Source organism: Chiloscyllium plagiosum, chromosome 12 (assembly GCF_004010195.1).
Source record: "Chiloscyllium plagiosum isolate BGI_BamShark_2017 chromosome 12, ASM401019v2, whole genome shotgun sequence".
NCBI classification, from domain to species: Eukaryota; Metazoa; Chordata; class Chondrichthyes; order Orectolobiformes; family Hemiscylliidae; genus Chiloscyllium; species Chiloscyllium plagiosum.
The window spans coordinates 37,686,003-37,709,361 of record NC_057721.1 but is presented as its reverse complement, the minus strand read 5'-3'; the positions used below and the strand labels follow the sequence as shown (position 1 = coordinate 37,709,361).

At 37.4% G+C, this 23,359-nt stretch overlaps 1 protein-coding gene across 5 annotated transcripts in view; it reads right to left on the bottom strand.

Moving 5' to 3' along the window:
• The window catches only part of sytl5 (synaptotagmin-like 5), a 190,509-nt gene that overhangs the window by 104,068 nt on the left and 63,082 nt on the right, over window positions 1-23,359 (bottom strand). For 4 of the 5 annotated variants that reach the window (XM_043700827.1, XM_043700824.1, XM_043700828.1 and 1 more), the window contains exon 2: window positions 1,123-1,657. In XM_043700827.1, coding sequence (XP_043556762.1) covers window positions 1,123-1,241 — 119 coding nt within the window. In that variant the 5' untranslated portion in view covers window positions 1,242-1,657. Of the gene's footprint in view, window positions 1-1,122; window positions 1,658-10,772; window positions 10,792-23,359 lie in introns of those variants that run through there. The other variant, XM_043700826.1, reaches the window with a different exon arrangement.

Here is a 23,359-nt window from a genome sequence, read left to right as displayed (position 1 = left end):
CACTCCCCACCACACACCCACCCCCACCCACCCCACCACAATCTGCACCACCATTAACACGTGTCATTTTCATCTCATTCATCCCCTTTCATTCAAAACGAAATCGGTCCATAATCAGGCCAAAAGACCCAGGATTGGTGTTGTGGTGCCCAAAATTCGGCTCCTCACCCATTGTGTAGGCAGGATCTTGGCCCTCACAGATCCTGTGGAAATGCGGAAACATCCATATTTCGGCATGTAAGTAAGAAACAATATCCATTGCTATGCTCCTCTCAAATGTTTCAATGAATGATAATTCCATTAACCAAAACAAAAAAAACCAGACAGATTTTAATTTTGGGATTTCACTTGTCTAGCAATACCATCTGCTGGGATTACAACAGAATCAAAGAAAAAATGAATGCTACAATAGTACTAAATACTCAATCAAAATGATTTGTGCATTTTAAAGATTATACTGGTTATTTTTCACAGAGTTCAAACCAAATATATATAGGAACTATCATTGGAACAGAATTAGTTTAGTCTACATGCTAGCAAATTTCTAGCATACCATAAAACAAAATATTTCATAGTAATTTCTGTGCAACTGCCGGCTACCAGTGCTAATGGAGCAGAGTTGTCTCTGTAGGTTTTACACATCCATTAATTATGTAAAAAATTATTATTTCCTGCAATGGAATCAATTAAAAAATTGAAATATATCAAGTGATTTTAGACTGATGCCTCTGAAATAAAAGACTTTACAATAAGTCAAGCATAATTTGTCTTGTGAACATAACTTCTCCAACAAAAGCAGGCAGCAATTAGGAATTGCTGAATCCAATACATGCACCTCTATAACAATAGATTTTACATTTTCCCCCCATACCAGATATTTGCTGCTTTTCTTGTTATTTGAAGGTTCATCCCTTAGGTCTCAGATGAGATCCAGAATTTCCCACATGAAGAAAACTATGCAAACATGAGGCCTAGCAGCATCTATTCACTTTTCTTTCCCATTTACGAAAGGTATATTAATCACAAGTTACTTTGTGCTGCTTTGTGAATTCTTGTTTATGGTTCAAGTTCTTCTGTTTCCATCAAATTGTAGACAATCATTTCCTCCAAAAGACCACTCACCTTATTCTCTTTTCTTCAGCTTTTCGCAACTGCTCATCACGGCGTAAAACCTCCAAGATCATTTCCTTTTCATTATCCATTAAGAATGAGAGATTGACAATCTCTGTGGTTTTGGACATGCTTCGGCAGTGTCAAACTTTGTAACACTCTCCTTGGTTCTGTGACACTGGTAATGAAGATTAGTTTTGAAGAAAACTACTGTCTGAGAAATTCAGGAGTCAATGAAGTGAACGTAACAAATGTGAACTGAAATGGCTCAAGGTGACAATCTTCCCAATAAACATGACTGAATATATGTTCTCCAAAAATAACTCTCCTTGGAATGGCACTGTTAATACTGTTTCAGAATTTACAAATTAACTATTCCTTTGAAGCAATTTATCGACAATTGCTTGTTACACCTTCATAACCAAACTTAGATTCTTCCAGTTCCCGTAACATCAATCTCTGCATTAATCTGTTTGGGTATCATGGCGTTATCTGCATCCACAAGATGTATGCATTTATTTCTTGAAGCTTTGGGTCACCTTTGTTTCTGAAAATAAAAACAGAAGTTAAGTCAATAACATATATTGTTGAACTTCATTAATATCCATGAACTAGCTCAGTAAAAGTTGAGCCTAGTATGTCTTTAATAGTGGTAAAACATGTTAAAATAAAATAGTAGCTTGTCATAACAACAAATCAGTAATCCTGGATGTGATATATTTTATAAGTTATTATTTTAACAAGGTGACTAAAATGTTAATATTCTGTCAAATTGCCTGAGGAGTAAGTTATGACTCTATGCTTGATAATACAGAATTGGCTCACTCCCAAAATATTTTTATTTAGTAAGCTAATTTAAAGTGAAAGTATTTATTTTGATGTGTCAAATGGTTTGTGAACAGAAAAGTATATTAAAAACTATGTGACTCAAATGAATGAGGCACTGGTCTACCCATATCCATCTCAAATGTAGGCTGAACATTTTGTATATTCACTGTCAACATGGATCCATGTCAAATGCAACCAATAACAAATTCTGGGTGCATGCCCACAGCAAGTTCCAGTCCCTAAATTGGCACTAACTCCACTTCTAAAGACCAGAGGATCACTGGTGTAGAAAAATATAGGAAGAATGTCCAATTGTTTACTAAGGATTATCCTTCTGAGGTTAGAGCTGAGGCAAGCTGCTTGAGTTGGTTGAATGGCAATTTATTCTGCATTTGAGTTGGGAGAGTTAATATTTGCAAAAAGTGAGTAGGATATGCTGGGGAGTTTGAGAAGGGGATGGGGTGTGTGGTAAATCTGGGGTAAAGCACATTGCTAAACAAAACAAATCTCACAGAATTGCAGATGCTGGAAATCAGAAACAAAGACAGAAATTGCTGGAAATATTCAGCTGGTGTGTCAGCATCTGGGGAGAAATACTATAGCACGGATGCTGGCAGACCTGCTGAATTTCCCAACAGTTTGTGTTTTTGTTTCTGAAGCACTTTGCTATTTGATTTCTCTCTCTACCTCTCAAAAGCAAAACAATGACAATGGGAGGTGTATCCAATTAATTGGAAGGATGTGCCCAGTGATGAGTTTTCTATACTTCAGTGATTGCATTTCAAGTACTGGATTGGCTGTAAAATGCTTTAGTAAGTTGTCAAAGACTTTTATTTAATCATTTAACAAATTGTTTTCTAAAGTTTGATTATTCTTTTTATGGGATGTAGGTATCGCTGGCAAAGTCAGTATTGTATATAAAATATAGCAGGCGCGGTTAGTAAATTTGTAGATGACACCAAAATTGGTGGTATAGTGGACAGTGCAGAAGATTATCTAAGAGTACAAACAGATCTTGATCAATTGCACCAATGGGCGGAGGAGTGGTAAATGGAGTTTAATTGAGATAAATGCTAGGTAAAACAAACAAAGGCAGGACTTATACAATTAGTGGTAGGGCCTTGGGTAATGTAGAACAGAGAGATCCAGGGGTTCAGATTCATAATTCTTTGAAATTTACGTCACATGTAGACAGGGTGGTTAAGAAAGCGTTTAGCATGTTTGCCTTCATTGCTCAGACCTTTTAATATAGGAGTTGGGATGTCATGCTGAGGTTTTACAGGATGTTGGTGAGGCCTGTTCTGGAGTAGTGTATGCAGTGTGGTCACCCTGCCAAAAGGAAGGATATCATTTAACTGCAGAGTGTTCAGGCAAGATTTATCAGGATGTCACTGGAAATGGAGGATATAAAAATAGGCTGGATAGGCTAGGACGTTTTTTCACTGGAGTGTAGGAGGTTGAGGGAAGACCTTCTAGAGGTTTATAAAATCATGAGGGACATAGATAAGGTGACAAGCAAAGATCTTTTCCCTAAGGAGTGGGAAATCAAAACTAGGGGACATATTTTTAAGTTGAGAGAAGGTTTTATGCAAGATATGAAAGGCAACATTTTTACACAGAGAATGGTTAGCATGTGGAATGATCTGGCAGAGGAAGTGGTGAATGCATGTATAGTTACAATGTTTAAAAGACATTTGGATAAGCACATAAATAGGAAAGATTTGGAGGGATATGGGCCAAACTCAGGCAGGTGGAACTAGTTTAGTTTGGGAACATGGTCTGCATGGACTAGTTAGACTGAAGGGTCTGTGTGACTTTATGATACAATATGACTGTCAAATGAATGCAGCTCCTCTGCCAATGGCTGTGAATAGTGGGAAGCTTGGAACCTTATCTACACTAAGGCAATAGGCTCCTGGGAATGGATGATGTATTTCACCCTGGGGTGAAGAAAAATTATCAAATGAACCTATGCTATTTTTGTACACCAAAGTGGGATTTAAATGTACCACAGAAAAGAAAATCTGCACATTGACTGGGGAGACATTTGGTGAAACTAGTTTTAGAGAAAAAACAACTTCTGAATTTATTTTTTCCGATTAAAGTAAAGGGGAACCAGAGTACATCATTGCAAATGGTAAAATTAAACTTCATGAAAATAACATTTTCATGCCCTAGTGCTTTAGATTCATGACTTTAATGCCCTGCTCTCTGTAGTGTTGTATGGTAAAGATACACACCTTCATTACACATTCAATCAAACTCTGCTCCCCAAAAGTTAAAACAGCAGCAGCTTGGGACACAAACAGCAGTGAAATAGATTTTTGAACAGATGCATTTCTAATTTATTGGTGCCAATGGTGCTAATAGGCTTTCATTAATACATTTCAAATGAAAGAATTTGAAAAAAAAAGTACTTTTTCAATATTCATACATGATGCACACCACCACACAAGTTTAAAAGAAGATACTGAGATCAAAATGCAAATAAGCATTCTTTGATGAGGTTGCCTCAAGAGTTCGAATTGTTAAATAATTTACCATCTTTTCTTGGCAATTAACAAATGCTTCTCCATCTTGTCTAGGTTTTGAGGAAAAAGTCCAATGTTTTTTCTTATGTACATTAAGGAGAATTATGAGGACAATTAAATCTAAGAAAGCTTTCAGCATTACAGAACCACAGCTAAAGTACTTTATGTCAAAGAAGAAAACCCACTTGCTATAGGGAAGCACAGTATTACGTTTTTTTTGGCATTATTGTGTAAAGCTAAGTTGAACTAACTGAAATAAGAGGAGAGCCAAGCAGAGGCTGTTAGCCAAGTTCGGTACCCATAAGGAGGGCCTCAACCGGGACCTTGGGTTCATGTCACATTATAGGTGACCACCATTGCACTATGCACGCACACACACACACACAGACCCACATGCACACATATATTTTGTGGGGTGAATTTGTACTTGCAGGGTTACATTATACTTTGCTCAAAAACTATATGAATTCATGTAAAACTCCGTTATCTCACTCTTTAGATTAGAATCAATCTAAACATCATGGCATAGACATAGAACACAGGGGGCTAACACCTTCAACATATTGTCTAGCTATCACCATTTTTAACAGCTAACTGAGAATGCAACTTTTTTAAAAAAGGTTTTGTGATTTACAAATGAAAGAAGTGAAACTATCATGGTAATCAAATAGATGAAAGACTTAACAGACAATCAATTTTTCAATGTATAATTTCAGTTACATCACCCTGTAAATCATTGCTATAAATTCTGTGTGTTAGGATTGAGCCCTCCACTATCACCTGATGAAGGAGCGACGCTCCGAAAGCTAGTGTGCTTCCAATTAAACCTGTTGGACAATAACCTGGTGTTGTGTGATTTTTAACTTTGTACACCCCAGTCCAACACTGGCATCTCCAAATCATAACTGAAATAAGTGAAGTTAACCTTGTTGCTCTCCATATATTTTCACATGTCAGAGCATATAATAGACATGATGATTTTCATCTCACCAGTAATTGCCAGGTGCACATTTGAAGAGATTGAAATATGTGTCAAAGATACAAAGCGGTAAAGTTGTTTGGAGCAGACCATTGAAGGCTGCTTGAAAGATCTATAAAGGCCATTATGCAGGAAAATGCAGGAAGGAAGTGAGGTATCTTCCTTCGGAGATCCCTGTGTTTGTTGGAGATAATTCCCCCTTTGTGGCTTCCATTGTTGACCTCTGGTGTCCAAACTCCAAATGCCCTCTCACAAGGGGTATCAATCTCTGAGCAAGAACACCAACTCTGGTATTGTGTCTCAACTTCTTAGGGCTTCCTTGCAGTTTCACTCGTGGTCATTATCGTGTTCTGGCATTGCTCAACCAGCGGTAATCAAGTTGGGATGAAAATGCCATGTCCATTTTATTAAGGCTGTCCAAGTGTATTATTGTGTGCTTGCCTCTCCTTTTCAAAATTTAGCGAACTGCTCATTGACTGTTCTAGTCAGGGTATGAGTAATACATTTCTACCTACAAATTCACTCCATCAAATTAAGTTGAATTCCCACTATAATATTAGGTTATCTATCTTATCCCATAGTGTCTGATGCATTTTCAGTCCTTTGTCATTGTCCTTCAATTCTTATGCAGATACATCAGGTACTAAAACAGGAACTAAACAGTTCACAATTGCAAATCATGTCGCCATTGATACTATATGGAGATACGTGGTCTGTGGTTGACACAACTCCATTTATTAACCAAAATATTAACCAAAATAAAATATCTGACATAACAAAACAGGAAGCATGAACACTGAGTATGAAAATAAAGCTGTAGTTTGACACTTCTCCAGACAAGAACATTCAGATGTCAGTTATGTGTGGAACATAAACAAAATTTACATGATTAAAATGATTAATTATATTCTATCAATTGCACAAACCAGCATTAGATGGAATTAGCTTTTCAGTTGCCCAATTTAATGTCCTAATGTCCTCCCACAACGAGCTGTGAAAACAGAGTGTTTTGTTCTTTACAAAAGTAACTGCATGGATGACTCATCCTCATCCACCTCCACCTGCTGCTAGCTACATACAAAATAGCTGCACCTTATTTGATTTTCATGACACGTGACTTCAATATGAGAACTGGGTCTAATAAAAAGCAATTAAAATCTCCTGGGTCTATATTGTGCTGATTTGAGCATTATTAAATGTAATGCTTTGTACCAACTGTTGTTACCAATCATGGTGTTTGTACCTCAATGTCCAAAACAGACTGTAAGTACCACTTTCCCATATTATTGTATGATCTCCTTCCAACTGATGAAACAATTTTGTCCTACGTGCACCTGTACTTGTGTGCATTCAGATTTTTTTAAATGCAAGGTTAATGCAATATAATATTTGTAATTCACTATTCAATCCAATATTACTTCACTATAGGCAATCCCGATACAGTTTATTGCTGGATTTTTTTAAAACTAGTTTTCCATCTTTCTGCACTTTTCATTTCTCTCTCTCTATTTTTTAAACCCTTTGTTTTTCTGACTGACTTTAATTTTGGTCTCTTGTGCCTTTAGTTTGTTATTTGTTTCGCATTTTTATGCTGCTTTCTCTGACATCAGTGATCTCACTATTTTTAATTAATTCTCATTGCCCTGCATCATGAGATCATAAGGAGATAAGATCATAGGAACAGGAGTAGGTCATACAGCCCCTCATGCCTGTTCATGAGATCATGGCTGACTTGTGGTCTAACTCCAGAAATCTGCCTTTGGCTCATATCCTTTAATACTTCTGCTTAACAAAAAAAAAACTATCTTTCTCAGATTTAAAATTAAAAACCGATCTGAGATTAAACTGACCATTAAAATTATTTAGAGAAAAAATGGACTATGTTAACTCCAAAATGGGCTACGTCGCAGCATTCTTTAGCTGCTCTTTGACTTCTTAAGCTTCCACTAGAAGAAGCACACAAATATTTCAAACTGGAAAGGTGCTGGCATCCATACTGAACAAGTATAAACCAGTGGAATACTTTCAAATACCTGATGCAGACATTGACATTAACCTATTGCACATGAAATTGCAAAAATCAAAATCCAAGTCGAGTACATAAACAGACCAGAGGCCAAACTGGGTCAGTGCCAACTTTATGTTTCACAGTAACTTTCTCTGATCTCACTCCATCTGCATATCTTTCTATGTCCCTATTCCCCCACGTCCTTGTCCTGCATCAGAATTGAGCAGCTGTTTTGGAGCAATGTCACAACGTTTTAAAATAGAAATCTGTACCGGTTGAACTAAATTCAGGGAGATAGGCAACTTGAGATATTCCTGTGAAGAATAAACTAGGACATGGACCATTCATCATTATTCAAAAGTTGAACAAAAACATTCAAAGGTATGACACAGAGAAAAAAGAACTTGAACAAAAGTCAACACTAGGTAACAGAACAAGAAAATTGGATGGTTGATTAAAAACTTGATGGAGGAAAGTGGGGGTGGGTGGGAGTGTTCAGGCCCCTGGTCGAGGAAGAAGCCGAGAACTCTCAGACCATCCTGATGGGGAATGAAGATATAGAGGGATTGGACATCCATGGTGAACAGGAGGCAGTTAGGGTCAGGGAAGTGGAAATTGTCAATACAGAGGAGGGCATCAGAGAAATCAGGGATGTAAGTGGAGAGAGGATGGAGTCAAGGTAGGAGGAAATGAGCTCAGTGGAGCAGTAACAGGCTGGTAAGATGGGCCTACCAGGGCAGTCTGGTTTGTGGATTTTGGGAAGGAGGTAGAAATGGGCTGCCCGGAGTTGAGAGACGACTGGGTTAGAGGCAGTGGGAAACAGATCTCCGGAGGTAATGAGGTCAGTGATAGTCCTCTGAAGGTAATGAGGTTGGTGACAGTTAAGACTTTTGTTGGAGCAACCACTTAACAGATGTTGAGATGTTAGGTCAGCAATTCCTACTCAATGCATCTTTACATAATAAACTTGTCACACTTCTATGTTTGCCAAATACTGCTTTGAAATTATACAAATTGAATTGATGCAAGTAAATGTTACACAAATGGATAAAATAAAGCTTATCAGATATCCAAAGCTTAAGTTATTTGGCTGTTTTTATTTCCAACAACCAGGACTAACATGTTAAATTGTGATAAGTTGAATAAAAAAAGGAATTATTGTTAAAGCAAATAAAGAGATAAATATTCGTGTTCAATTATAATTACATTATGAAATAATTGTTTGATACTGATCATATTTAAACACCAAATTATTTGAAATATATTTCTCACCCCAGGAACTGCATACATGTGCATTCAAATAATTTGATAATCTTAGAAAAATTAAACTTTACTCATTTTAACTCATTAATGTGGCACTGATGCAACATTTCCAATTATAGTATTTCTGGCTCAATGACAAAGCACCAACAGCCCCTGGGAACTCAATAAATAGGGACAGTTTGTAAGGAAACTCCTGGTTTAGTTTTCTGAACAAAAGGGAGTTATTTTCATTGAATCTACAATAAATAGCACAAAATGTCTACAATTGATTTAAGAGCACTATGTTTACTGGATTAAAACTATGATAGAATCAGTAAAACTTTGCAATATATACTTAAAGTTAAAGTGCTTTTATTTCCCCCTTCTTTATCCTCCCTGTTTTACTGAGGGGAGATCCTCTTCCTGAGGTACAAGATCCACACCTATTTGCAGTTCTCCTGACCTCAAGAATTTCACAGACTTCACAACTCAGTTTAATCTTATTCCAATTTTCCAGCTGGGGTACGCTAGATAGTGATTGTGAATAGAAATCCTCAAAATTTTTTGACCTCAGCGTAAGTGTTCTCACATCACTTGTAGCATCAAACCACCATCCTAGTCGAACTGACTTGCTCAAGGATAACTTGACTATACTGGATGGTCCCTTTATCAGCTGAGATATTTAGGAAGGAAAAGCTGAATAACTAATAATTTTGCAAATGTTAAAAAGAAAACCTAATGTCAGTTTTGTTGTGATATTATCATTTATAAACTGACATTGTTGCATAGTATTGTGACAGAAACAGAGTCACTTTGCCTCTATACTTACAACAAGTAAGCAAATGCCTTCCTGAAAGGTGCTCTAATGGCACCTGTAATTCATATGTAGGATTGTTGGTTATAACCTGAAACTATGCAGCTCATAAAGCTACAATACTCATGATTTGTTTGGTGATTGACAGGGATGAATTGAAATCCGAATGCTAAACAGATCTTATAAAGCATCACTTCATAGATACCATACAATGAGTTTGGTCCATAACCTGCACAGAGCAGGAACAATGCATGCACTTCATCTCTGCACCTCTCAGCAGTGCTTTACCACATTCCTTTCATCATCTTCCCACTACACTCAGAGCACTTTCCTCCTTTTCAACACATTCTTCTGCTTCCTACCACAGGGCACAATTAATGTTTCTCTTACTCACTATCTCATTCCTTTTCACATGCTATCAAATGCACAGTCTATTCATTCTACGAATCATTCACACCATTCCATTACATTTATCCCATCCACAAATAAACGTGTTGGACTATAACCTGGTGTTGTGTGATTTTCAACTTTGTCCACCCCAGTCCAACACCGACACCTCCACAACATCCTATCCTGCCATTTCTCCACCACTCGAAACATCCGCAGTATTCATAAACTCAATACATTTTTGTTATATTTCCAACATCAACTTTCTGTCTCTTGATCTTTTAATATGAGTAAAAGAAATCCCCATGACACAAAGGAGAGGAGTACATCTGAGGAACGAATTCTAGATATCACAAAATATCAGTATCTCGATAGGCCAAAAATATTAGTAGCTCTGGTAGAAACCGCATGTTGGGTAAGGACAGGCTGGCAGCATTCCGGAGAAACCTTTCTGCAAATTATTCGTAACTCTTGATTTCCCTCTTGAAAAAATTGCAACTAAGCTGGCAGTTTCAAAGCAGTTTTCTCAGAACTAACATTTGTTAATGTCTACTCTTTGTCAGCTATCCTAACTTAGTCCACTTGTTTATTTCCACTTGGTGCTTTGCAACAGCAAAACTTCATGTAGAAACCTCACAGGAGGAACATTCCTCCCAGGCACTAACCAAAAATATAATCCCGCTCTAGAGTTTTAGATTTTTATTGCAAAGTTAGACTGCTAATGATTTTTTGCATCAAGCATGACAGTATGGAGGAATTCTCTTCTGGTCTCAGTGTTTACTCTATAAGAACTATTTGAAATAGTCTTAATACAAATATCAGAAAAAAAATTGAATCCTTTTACTTCCACAGCAATCTTACAGGCACATATACCTTAATGATGGGCTACCCCTGTTTCAGTGCTAAAGCTCCTTCTTCTGCTGCTGCTGCTTTAAATTAGTTTCTTTTCAGGAAATTTCTCTCCTGGATGCACTTTCCCCAACTATAAAACACAAATGAGAAGTGTATTGGAATACTATCCCCAGAGGTCTGGATGAGTGCAGCTCCAACAACATTCAAGCAGCTCAATGCAACCCAGAACAAAGCAGCCCTCTGACTGGCATCCTGTCCATAACATTCAATGTTTACTCTCTTCCCTACTGACACATATTGGCAGCAATGTGTACCCTCTCCAAGATGCCCTGCAGTAACTCATCAATTTAGACAGTGCTTTCTAAATCCATGACTCCACCATCTGGAAGGTGAAAGGCAGCAGATACATGGGAACACCACCAATTGCAAACTCACCCACAAGCATCATCCTGACTTGAAATGATATTGTTACCACTTCACTATCATAGAGTCATATTTCTACAACTCTCTCCCTGACAGTACTGTGGGTGTACTTGAAGGTCAGGGACTGTAACAGTTCAAGGCATACTTCTGTACCACCTTGTCCAAGGCAATAAGGGATGACAATAAAGAACGGCCCAGCCAGTGAAGTCCACATCCAAAGGATAGATGCAAAAAAACCCCATCCCATCAACTTCATTGAATCATTATGTTAATTTGCAATTTTCACTTGAGTAATTCTTTAATTTAAGAGGATTGTTTTGGGTTCTTCATTTCAGTAATTGTTTAGTGATCATCACATCCCAGTGGCTTTGGTTATCTCTGAAAGATTTGTTTTAGAATACAGATCACAGGGCAGGGGAGTCCAAAATTGGAGGGTACAGGTTTCAAGCTGGCAAATGGGACTTTATTAATTTAGGATATCTGGTCAGCACGGATGAGTTGAACCGAAGGGTCTGTTTCCATGTTTTATATCTCTATGATTCTACAACACAGAGACAACTCAACATTATAAGAAATATAAATTTACAAGAGAGACACTATAAACAACCCAAAATTCTAACTTCTACCTGGCCACTCCCGATAATTTCATGAATTTCTGAAAATTCCTAGCATGCATCCCAGTCTTCATGTTGCTTACAATTAGCAGCCTTGCCCTCCAGGGCAATGCTTTGTTTAAGTGCATCCTGCAATCCTTTGCCACAGCCCAGATGAGTGCAAGCAAAATTGAACAAACATGTTATTGGAGTTGACAATTTTTCTCGAGGTTAGGGTCATTAATGAAGTTGCAAGTGCCCCTCAGGCTATATACACAACAACATGGTACTCATCATTCTCCACAAAAGCTACAGCATGATCCGTTCCCCAGGGAATGTCAATGCGTTAACTCACAGAAAACAATCCAACAGAGGCAACATGCCAAATCATTAATGTTCAAAACATTTGGAATTGTTGATTAATTTGGTTAAACTGAATGAATTGCTTACATGCTAATCTAGGAAAATAGTGAAGCTGACTTCAAAAGAAATCTTACAGTCTTAGAAAAAAAAATTGTATCAGTTCATAAGTAGCCCTGTGATATTTTGACTGAAAATCCTGTTCTGGTCCAGCTTCATCCATTTATAATGTGGTCCCATAATCTGCAACAACACAAATCCAATCCAAATTTCTAAGACGCAAAACTTATTTTATGGTGAAGGGTATGCATGCCTCCCTTTTCTTTCTATTTTTAATGTATATGACACTTGGCAATTCTATTTTTCACACAAAAAATAATTTTTGTAGCAGCTGGTGTTTTAGGAGGGTTTTATCGAAAAAGGTTTCCAAACTAATTGTTCTGCTTCATTGCCAAAGGCACTGAGTTGCAAGCCACCAGAAAAAAACTACTACTTTGTTCTACTACTTTATATATTTATTATGAACCTGACCACTTTGTTCTACTACTTTATATATTTATTATGAACCTGACCACTTAACATTTTTATTGCCACATTTTAGCTTTTCTGTATATTATATTATTGTAACATTTTAAGTGTAACATTTACTTTAAGTGGCAGAAAATGTCTTGGGCCATAGACCTACATACTCTCGCTCCTTCTATCTTTCTCATGTAGGTTAGGAGTGAAATTTTCTCAGGACTGAAGCTAGAAGGAAATTGAAATCACGAGGCAACAATTCAAATTTTGCCTATGGATTCCTTCTTTCCCAACAGTAAGCAGTCCTACCCAGAAAGTTAGAGGAACATGGTGAGGGTAGCGAAAGCTACATTTTGTGACAGACCTAACTAACTGCTTCTAATCTCCACAATCCTTTTATTAATTAGTGTTAATTAAATCACTTTCAATGAATAGAGGAGTGGAAGTTTTACTAGGATACTGTATAATCTGATTCTGCTTGTGGTTTAGACCACAGAGTCATAATGTATAGAATGGAAGCAGACCCTTCAGTCCAACTCATCCATGCTGACCAGATATCCTAAATTAATCAAGTCCCATTTGCCACTTGGCCCATATCCCTCTAAACCCTTCCTTTTCATGTACCCATCTTTTTAAATGTTGTAATTGTACTAGCCTCTACCACTTCCTCTGGCAGCTCATTCCACACATGCACCACTCTCTGCATGAAAAAGTTGCCCCTTTGGTCCCTTTTAATTCTTTCCCCTTTCACCCTAAACCTATGCCCTCTAGTTCTGGACTCTCCCCAACCCAGTGAAGAGACCCTATCCATGCCACTCATGATTTTATAATAATGGTCAAATGAATTGTGCATCCAATTCAAGTCCTTATCCATGAGCTTAAAATAAGAGGCCATACTGGGGAAATAATCAGTTGAGGGTTGCAAAAAAAAAAGAGGAAAAAAATCAAGTTTGAGATGAGTACTTTGTTAATAAAAATTGACAAGTGCAGAAGGATCACTGCTTATAAAACACCTAGATGGACTGTTCAAAATGAGCCAAGAGAGATAGAAGATATTCATGTACTTACTTCTGCGCTTGGAAGTGATCAGATCAGACAAAGCTGATTTTTGGTGAAACCCACAACGGACTAACACATGGGTTCTAACAGTGACATCAATTTCAAACTCAGAACACTGCCATGTATAAATAGCATGAGCACACATTTGTCATCTCTATATTTCCAAGAAGATATTTGTGAATCTATTACATCAAGAACCATAAACATTTAAGATATAAATATCTGTATATAGCATAATATTTATTAAGCGTAATTTGGCTGCAGGAATATAATTTTATATAAGAATTTCCTAGGACATCTCCTGGCAATGCCACAGACTTCCTCTCACATTACACTGAAACAATCCTAGATAAATTTCTTAAAGAAGCGCTGATTATCATTAGTCTTTGAAAAATGGCTCAATTCAAAGAAATCATGTACTCACTGCAAGTTAAACTAGAAGAAACTATTCATGGTATAATTTCTACTTAGATTAACTAGGTTTAAGATAGGTTAAAGTAATGGTAAAAGTCATCATAGTCTTACTAGACCGTTTGGTTGATTTAGATAGAAGTGGCCAGCCTGAGAGTGACCACACCTCAGGTCAGCTGACAGCTTGAGAAGGAGAATTTTTCATGAGAACCTCTCATTTTTACTAATATCTCTGTAATATTCCCCATTCATGAACAAAACACCAACAAGAGATATCATACAGGAACCATGAAGAAAAGGAAACTCAGCATCAAAAGAGGAAACTGACTAGTCCATGCAATAATGTTTAAAAAGCTCTTCTCTCCTCCTTTTCCTTTTCCCAAACACAACATGAACAGCTGCCAAAGTCATCCCACCTACCATTGTATGTCGCTTGTCATAAAATAGATCAGGATCACATTGTAATGTAAATTCAATTTATGATGACCACAACATGTTTAGGGCGGCACGGTGGCACAGTGGTTAGCACTGCTGCCTCACAGCACCAGAGACCCGGGTTCAATTCCCGACTCAGGCGACTGACTGTGTGGAGTTTGCACGTTCTTCCCGTGTCTGCGTGGGTTTCCTCCGGGTGCTCCGGTTTCCTCCCACAGTCCAAAGATGTGCAGGTCAGGTGAATTGGCCATGCTAAATTGCCCTTAGTGTTAGGTAAAGGGGTAAATATAGGGGTATGGGTGGGTTGCGCTTCGGCGGGTCGGTGTGGACTTGTTGGGCCGAAGGGCCTGTTTCCACACTGTAAATCTAATCTAATCTAATCTAATCTAAACATGCTAAATGCTGAGGATTTGCAAAACAAAAAGGATATTCAGGAAATAAGAATTGAAATTAACATGAGAACAAATATGCAATTTGAAACAAAGACATACTAAAATACTTACATGCACTGTGTCAAAGTAGTAATTTTTATATTTATATAGAACCATTAGCAAATGGGTGCAATCTTCTTCAAATACATGGAACATTTTTGATATATTAAGACTATGCGATATAATAAATATATTGCAAAGGTTTCGTATTTAATATTGTTTGCAAACTTGAGTTTGAAGGATAATGGATACCTGGGTTATTTCATTTTAAAAGAGGTTAATGAAAAGACACTGGAACTTATTTTAATAACACACTTCATGGTGATCATATGCCTTGTGATAACTGCTTGGATACTAGAAACCCTCTGTCTAGATTTATAATAGTCAGGTTGTAGTGTCTGCTTTGGGTATTCTTAGTGATATCCGACCTAGTGAAGGAAGTTTCAAGTTTAGGTTTCTTGTTTCTGCAAAGATGCTTGTACTGGGTTCAGTGTGGTAACCAGGAATCCTGGTCCAGCTGTTGTTGCATGAGAAACACCTTGAAGAATTTGTCTACATTTCTTGAATGACAGAATCTGCAAAAGTCCTCAGTGTTCAGGAACGTTATCTTTGTGTGCGCAGGAAAGAATACTGATGACATTCTATGCATCACTGGACTTCTCATTTTTGTCTTCAACATTTATTGACCCAGAATGCTTATTTTTTAAGAAAGGAAGTTTTTTTTGATTTTCCTTTGTCTGATATGTGTGCGTTTTGGGTTATTTAGAGGGGTAAGTATTTACATTTGGATATTATAACTAGGCGTATTAACAAATTCCGAATCCTTGCAGTATAAGTTTTTTTAAGTAATAAACCCATTTTGTGTTTATTAAAGAAACCTGGTTAAAGGTTCTTTTGATTCTAAATCCAATATAGATAATGGATACAAATAGCCATATCAGAAATTGGATAAAACAATAAGAGAAACAGTGCACTCCTAATATCTCAGTGCTTTCAAATTATATGTGGTTGCTTGCACTCCAAGATCTCTTTGTTCAGCAACACTCTCCAGGACCTTACTATTAAGTGTATAAATCCTGCTCTGATTTGGTTTTCCAAAATGCAGCTTAAGAAAGGGAGAAAGATAAACAGTCACATATTAAACCTATAGGAGCAATCTGACATTGGACAGTTTCCCTTGGTTGTTTCTGAGACCAGACAGCATGCTTGATTATCACAGTGCAATGTTTAATTGAAAACATTTTTGCCAAACTTTTGGATCTCAATCTCAATGGAGGGAAATTGTTTCCGTATGACGAAATGAGAAACTCTGTTGCCATGATGATATCCTGTGCTATTCCTCATGAATAACATGGAATATGGAACATTTTTGACATTCAGATGCAAATATGCCCTGGCTCTTTAAGATCACTCACCATCAATGTCTTGACAAAATGTGTAAACAATCGCTGAGTTCAATTAACAGTGAAATAGGAGATATGGGAGCCATCTAGCTATGTAGGATGAGGACAACTGCTTGATTGGATGGTAATCATTAACCGAAATGGCTTGCCCTGTATTGTTATTTACAAGACTTCATCTGACCAAGGAGCAGCACTCTGGAAGCTTGCAATTTCAAATAAACCTGTTGGACTGTATCCTGGTATCATGTGATTTCTGACGTTCTCCACTCCAGTCCAACAGTGGCATCTCCGCATCATTGTCATTTCTGTGTGACATGATTTGTACTTTAATGGTTTAATTAATAAATCTTGAAGATTAACATATGGTTGAAAGCTGAATGTCAGAGAAAGGAAAAGCAAACATTTCTTAGCTTTCTATATTTTAAAATACTTTTGACATTTTCAAGTTTGATGGCTGGAACCTTCTGGAGAAAGTCTTTAGCTAAGTAGGAAGGTATTCTTGCAGCCAATTTTGTTTAAACCGCACCCAGTTTTTTTAAAAGCTAAATGTGAATCTTTTGTTTAAAACTAAAACAAAAACCTGCTAGGTAAAGTAGAGTTAGGATACATATTCAATTAAAATTTGTGCATCTAATTTTAGCCCTCAAACTCCCAATTCCTGAACAATCTCTGTTGTGGTAAGTTTAAGTGAATTTGCATATAATGTCAAGTAAATGAGAAATTCTTTAACTACTGATGTTGATAACTCTGCTCCATAAGCTTGTCTCACAACTGAACATTGTTTTAATGCCTTCTGTGCATCTAGTAACGTCTGTTGCACATTTCATGCCCCGAAAACCATACTTCCATCTCAAACTGTATTCCCCGGTACAAGTTCCTATTCAACATCTGATCATGAAAGCAACTTAAGTTCCCTTGCAAACTGCAAATATCTTTTCTTAGCGTTTCTGATGTCTCACACCGGAATTTTGTTTTCTGTTTCTCTGGCTTTGCTGTAAGAAATGCATACTTCAACTAGGCTGACTTTACCAAATTACCACAGGTTTTGATATTCAAGTACAAATGATCACATCAAGTCAGAGTGTTGTATAAAACTGGATCAGAGATAAAACTTTAAAATTGAGACCGATGTACGCTAGTATTCTCTCATCCACTATCCTCTACTTGGTAACTCACTTTGTATGTCTCGGTCTTTGCTTCTTATGTGCAATGCAGTGGAAGATTGATAATATACTTTTTTACATTAGCATGAAAAACACCATGGGAAGTCACAATAAAATTGTATTAACTAAACTGAAATTTTTTTTGAGCAATGTTCTGCATTCTTGAAATGAATAAATCATTCATTGAGAGCTCAGGTTGCAAGAAATGTGTTAATCGGCAGGTCATTTAAAACAAGATGAAGCCTGTGCTCTTGTTTGAGGACCTGAAATGCAGCTGTTGCAAATGCAAGAGCTAAAACGTGCATTAAAAAGTTTGAAGTTTCCTACATTTATACATAAATGCTGATATCTTAGTTTGCTTTACTTTTATCTCTATGACTCTCTGTTGCTCATGAAAATGAAAGCCAGGGTCATGGAGGACCAGAGTTACTAGTGAGCCACATGGGAAGACAGATATACTGACTAGTAACTCTAGTCCTCCATGACCCTGGCTTTCATTTATCATTTTTCAAATATCATTGAAACATCCCAAAAATAAGTAACTGCATTGTCTTGCAAATCATTACTACAAAAAGACTAAGGCTTAAAGTTACAACAAATGAAGTCTAACTACAAATTTTGTTCACAAGTCACACATCATCTAGGCTTCAACTTCCTCATCATTAAGCTATGACCTTGGAATTCCTCATACAATATCATTATAGGTGTACTTTCCCCATGAGCAGACTACTAAGTCAAGTAGAAGGTCCAGTATCATCTTTTCAGGGCAAGACCAGTAGGTAACCCATACAAAAACAGAAAGTGCTGGAGAAACTCAGAAAATCTGGCAGCATCTGTGGACAACAAAAAAACCTAGTTAACATTTTAAGTTTGATATGATTCATCTTCGGAACATTAAAGTTTAAGAAATTCAAAATAAAACTTATCAATGCTATCTAAAGAATGCATCATGTGAAAAAATATTTTATATTCCTTTCTATTCTTGTGTCAGAAGGGAATTTCCTTTGCTAATATTTGAAGAATTTTTGTATTTCATTTGAATTCCAAGATATACAAGTTGGTATTAACCATGTGCAGCATGCGAGTCTCACAATCAGAAACTTCTTTGTTTGGTAAAAGTTTTGTTTATATCCAGAATTACATAGATGAATAGAAATGCAGCAGATGAATGGTCAGTCGTATTGTGTCTGCAGCAATGATCACAAAACAATACAAAGTGTTGTACCAAACCTTTTGTAAAGCAACACAACAGGAAACACAGGTGCTGACTTATTCAGATCAGTAATATTTAGATTTAATATCTGGTCTGTTCTTGGTGACCTTAGGAGAGGAAAAAATGTTTTTGTCATTAACAAACATACATAGGCATCAGGCAGCAATTCATGTGCCATAGTCAATTATTTTTGTAAGTAATATTAAAAACTGTGATGTGAATAATAAGTACACAACTGCCTATCAAGAATACAGAAAACTGCATTCAATTATGGGAGTTTGATAGTCAGTAGACCGAGTATATGAACTAAGCTTGAACCAAGGAAAGAAAATTGAAATAATGGTGTAAATGTTATAGATGGAGACCTGCAGAAACTGACTGCCTAGGATCAGTGGTGGTGGAAAATGAAAGTATGGAAAAGGAAATTAAATAATGAATTAACTTTGGTTAATTTCTCAGATGTGCAACTAACATATCAAAAGGCCAAAGAACAATGTGGAAGTATCAAAGACGGACTAAACTGGCATGGTTATCTGTTACAGAGACAGGGGAAATGTGGTGAGGTGATTGGGGGAGATGGGATTATTAAGAAGGAGACGAGGAAGGCCGAAGCTTAATTGATATTATTTGTGGGCGGCACGGTGGCACAGTGGTTAGCACTGCTGCCTCACAGCGCCAGAGACCTGGGTTCAATTCTCGCCTCAGGCGACTCACTGTGTGGAGTTTGCACATTCTCCCCATGTCTGCGTGGGTTTCCTCCGGGTGCTCCGGTTTCCTCCCACAATCCAAAAGTGTGTAGGTTAGGTGAATTGGCCATGCTAAATTGCCTGTAGTGTTAGGTGAAGGGGTAAATGTAGGGGAATGGGTCTAGGTGGGTTGCGCTTCGGCAGGTCAGTGTGGACTTGTTGGGCCGAAGGGTCTGTTTCCACACTGTAAGTAATTTAATCTAATAAGATGCAATGGCTGCAGACTTAAATACAGTTTATACAATACATAATGGAACACCATGCTCCTCAAATGGACAAATATTGGAGCAAAACAAAAGGACAAACTTTGTCCATTTGGGGATTTGTTTTTCATCATGATAGGAATTAAGGTTTCTAATTAGAATTTCAGAATTTTGCCTTTACTGTAGCACACAAATCTTTCAAGATTACTTCAGTCTACAATAAAGTGGAGATCATTCGTTTCCAGACCAAAAAAAACACCTGGATGTTTTGTGTTTGCAATAACTTGATGGGCTGTATAGTAAAACCAATTCTACTATAAGCATGTCTACAGAGAGCTTCTATTAAGCACGCTTGCATCAAACCAAATTTGTTATTCAAATAAAGGCATGTCTACCAATTTAAACCTCTGCTGCATCATCTCCTTCTGGCAAAACAATTCTCACTCTAAAGTGCATTTCATTTTGAAAAAAAAAGCATCTGACCTTGATCTGACCATGGCTCAGATTGACAGGAGCATGGTTAAAACAGTGGGCTTAGTGAGATTTCAAGTTGAGTTTTTCGTTCAGTAAGAACATTGCAGAATATAACATCTATCCCGGCATCACACCACTGCAGTACAAACATACTGTCTCACTTGCATTCATGAGGTGTGATTTTAACATTGGCAAAATATAAGATACAAAGTACTGCAGTTATACTCCACATGTCTAATAGCTTCTACATTTCCAGTTTTAATTAGCTAATGATGAATACCGTCATAACTTTTCGGCATTTGTTAACTTTCGACAGAAATTTGCTCTGCTTAACACTTCTATCCTTAAAAAACAACTATTCTTTATCTTTTTGACCCTTCAATATTACATTCAGATTCCAATTTTCAGTGTAATACTGGGCATTGGAGCGGGCTCTGTTCATCAACTCTGCATCCATTTAGTATTTATATACTTGAACCACAGAATAGTAAGTAGGAATATAGTCTTGGGTAATTATTTTCACACTTGGGGAAGTCAGAGAAAACTGCAGCAGTGCTCCACCTGATAACAGCTAACTCAGCCAGAAAATAAGCTTCTAGCTTTCTGTTCCCAAGAAAGTATAAACACAGCTTTGAGATGGGAAGAAATTTTGTATCATTTGTAAAATATAAAACTAGTACTTGTTTCTCAGTTTAAAGAATTTAACCCTGCCACTGATGCCCGAATGGGTTCTGCCAGGGCACTCAGCTCCTGACCTCATTACAGCCTTGGTTCAAACATGGACAATAAAGCTGAATTCCAGAGGTGCTGGGTGACAGCCTAGACATCAAGGCCATATTCCACCAAGTGCAGCATCAAGAAATCCTAGCAAACTAGAATCAATGGGAATTGGGAGCAATGTTTCTGCTGAAGTCACACCTGGCATATAGGAAGAAAGTTGTGATTGTTGGAGGTCAGTCCTCTCAGCTCCATGACATCTCTGCAGGAGCTCCTCAGGGTAGTGTCTTAGGCCCAACCATCTCCAGCTGTTTCATCAATGACCTTCCCTCCATCATAAAGATATAATTGGGGATGTTCAGAGATGATTGTACAATGTTCAGCACTATTCATCAATCCTCAGATAGTGAAGTAGTCCGTGTTCAAATGCAAAAAAGATCTGGATAATATCCTGCCTTGGGCTGACAAGTGGCAAGTGACATTTGTCCCACACAAATGTAGGCAATGACCATGTCCAATAAGACACTCTCTAACCACCACCCCTGGACATTCAATGGCTTTACTATCACTGAATCCCCCACTATCAGCATCATGGTGGTAACCATTGACCAGAAACTCAATCAGAGTCTCCATATAAATACAGTGGCTTTGAGAGCCAGTCAGGCTAGGAATATTGCAGCGAGTAACTCATCTCCTGACTCCTCAAAGCCTGTCCACCATCTATAAGGTACAAGTCAGAATAGTGATGGAATATTCCCCATTTGCCTGGGTGCATGCAGCTCCAACAAGATTTAAGAAGCTTGACATCATTCAGGACAAAGCAGCCCACTTGATTAGCACCACATCCACAAGCTCCACTCCCTCCACCATCATTGTTCAGTGGCAGCAGTGCGTATTATCTACAAGATGCGCTGCAGAAATTGACCAAGAGTCCTTCTACAGCACCTTTGAAACCCACAACCATTTCCATTTAGAAGGATAAGGGCAACAGATAAGTTCCCCTCCAAGCCACTCACCACCCTGACTTGGAAATGTATTGCTATTCTTTCACAGTTGCTGTGTCAAAATCCTGGTATTCCATCCCTCAGGGCATTGTGGCCCACTTATAGCATTAGGACTGCAGCGGTTCAAGGCAGAATTTCACCACAACCTTATCAAGGTTAACTAGGGATGGGCAATAAATGCTTGCCAGCCAACCAATACTCATGAATAAAAATCAAATGCATATGGATTCCTAATAGCTTAATGATTAGATACATCAGTTGGTATGACTGAACTGAGTATTGTAGCTATAGAAATTTATTAATATTAATTGGTATCCTTTGGTGCTACATGAAATGTTATGTGTAGATTTGAAACCACCATCCTTCTTGTTGTACTCATTTAATTTACTGATATCAAATGCAGAAAGGATGTCAACATCAAACCTTAAGCAGATGAGAGTCTCAGACTCATTGAGAAGATTTATTGTTTAGTACTTAATAGGTACATTAAAGCAGAGTTAAGTTTCCTGTGAAATCTCGAGCTAGACATGTGATGTTACTGCTTAGCTGCACTAACTTTAAAATTTAGAAACTGGTACTGAGAAATCTGGTTTGCTGCTTCCTCTACAGTCCTCTGTATCCTAATGAATGCAACTTATCTTGTGATGTCAGTTAACTCTTTCAGATACTGGTTGACTTATACAACATCTCCGTCCCAGTTTTTCTTTTCCCAGTTTTCTTTTTACATTCTTTATACATTAGCTTCAAATAAGTAAAGTAGGTTTACAACTATCCAATCTCCCCACAGGTCTTTGGTTTTACAAATGGTTGACAACTTGGTCAGGTTAGAAGCCTGCTAGAGGACAAAACATTCAAGTTTAGTTCATTATTTCACTGTAATGTTGATGGACCTGTCATTTCCCAACGGAGTGGGACCATTCAGCGCAGCCACTTTGGCGCGGCCGGTTTGGAGCGACCCATTTTGGTGCAGACCCATTTGGCGCAGAACTGTTTTGTAGTTATTCAGTAGTTGTTATTAAAATAGTTAAATTAATAAAATTATTAAAATATATTAAAATAAAGTATATTTCGGTGCAGACCCATTTGCCGAGAACTGTTTTGTACTTATTCAGTAGTAGTTATTAAACTATTATTATTAAAATTATTAAAATATTAAAATAAAACATATTAATATACAAATTATTAAAATAAAATAAAACCTGTTAAAATACCATCAACAATTTTGTATTTGTCTTATTTCTTTCATTTTTATTTTCTTTTAAACATTTTTACTGAAGAGGATAAACATTATTTTTCTGTTTATTGCTTTCATTAATGCTTGTAAGTAAGCCTGAAAAGGAATAAATAAGAGCTGCGCCGAATCGCTTGCGCCGAAATGGGTCGCGCCAAAGTGGCTGCGCCGAATGGTCCTACACCCATTTCCCAAATGCCATTTGTGGAGGATGTGTTCTGGC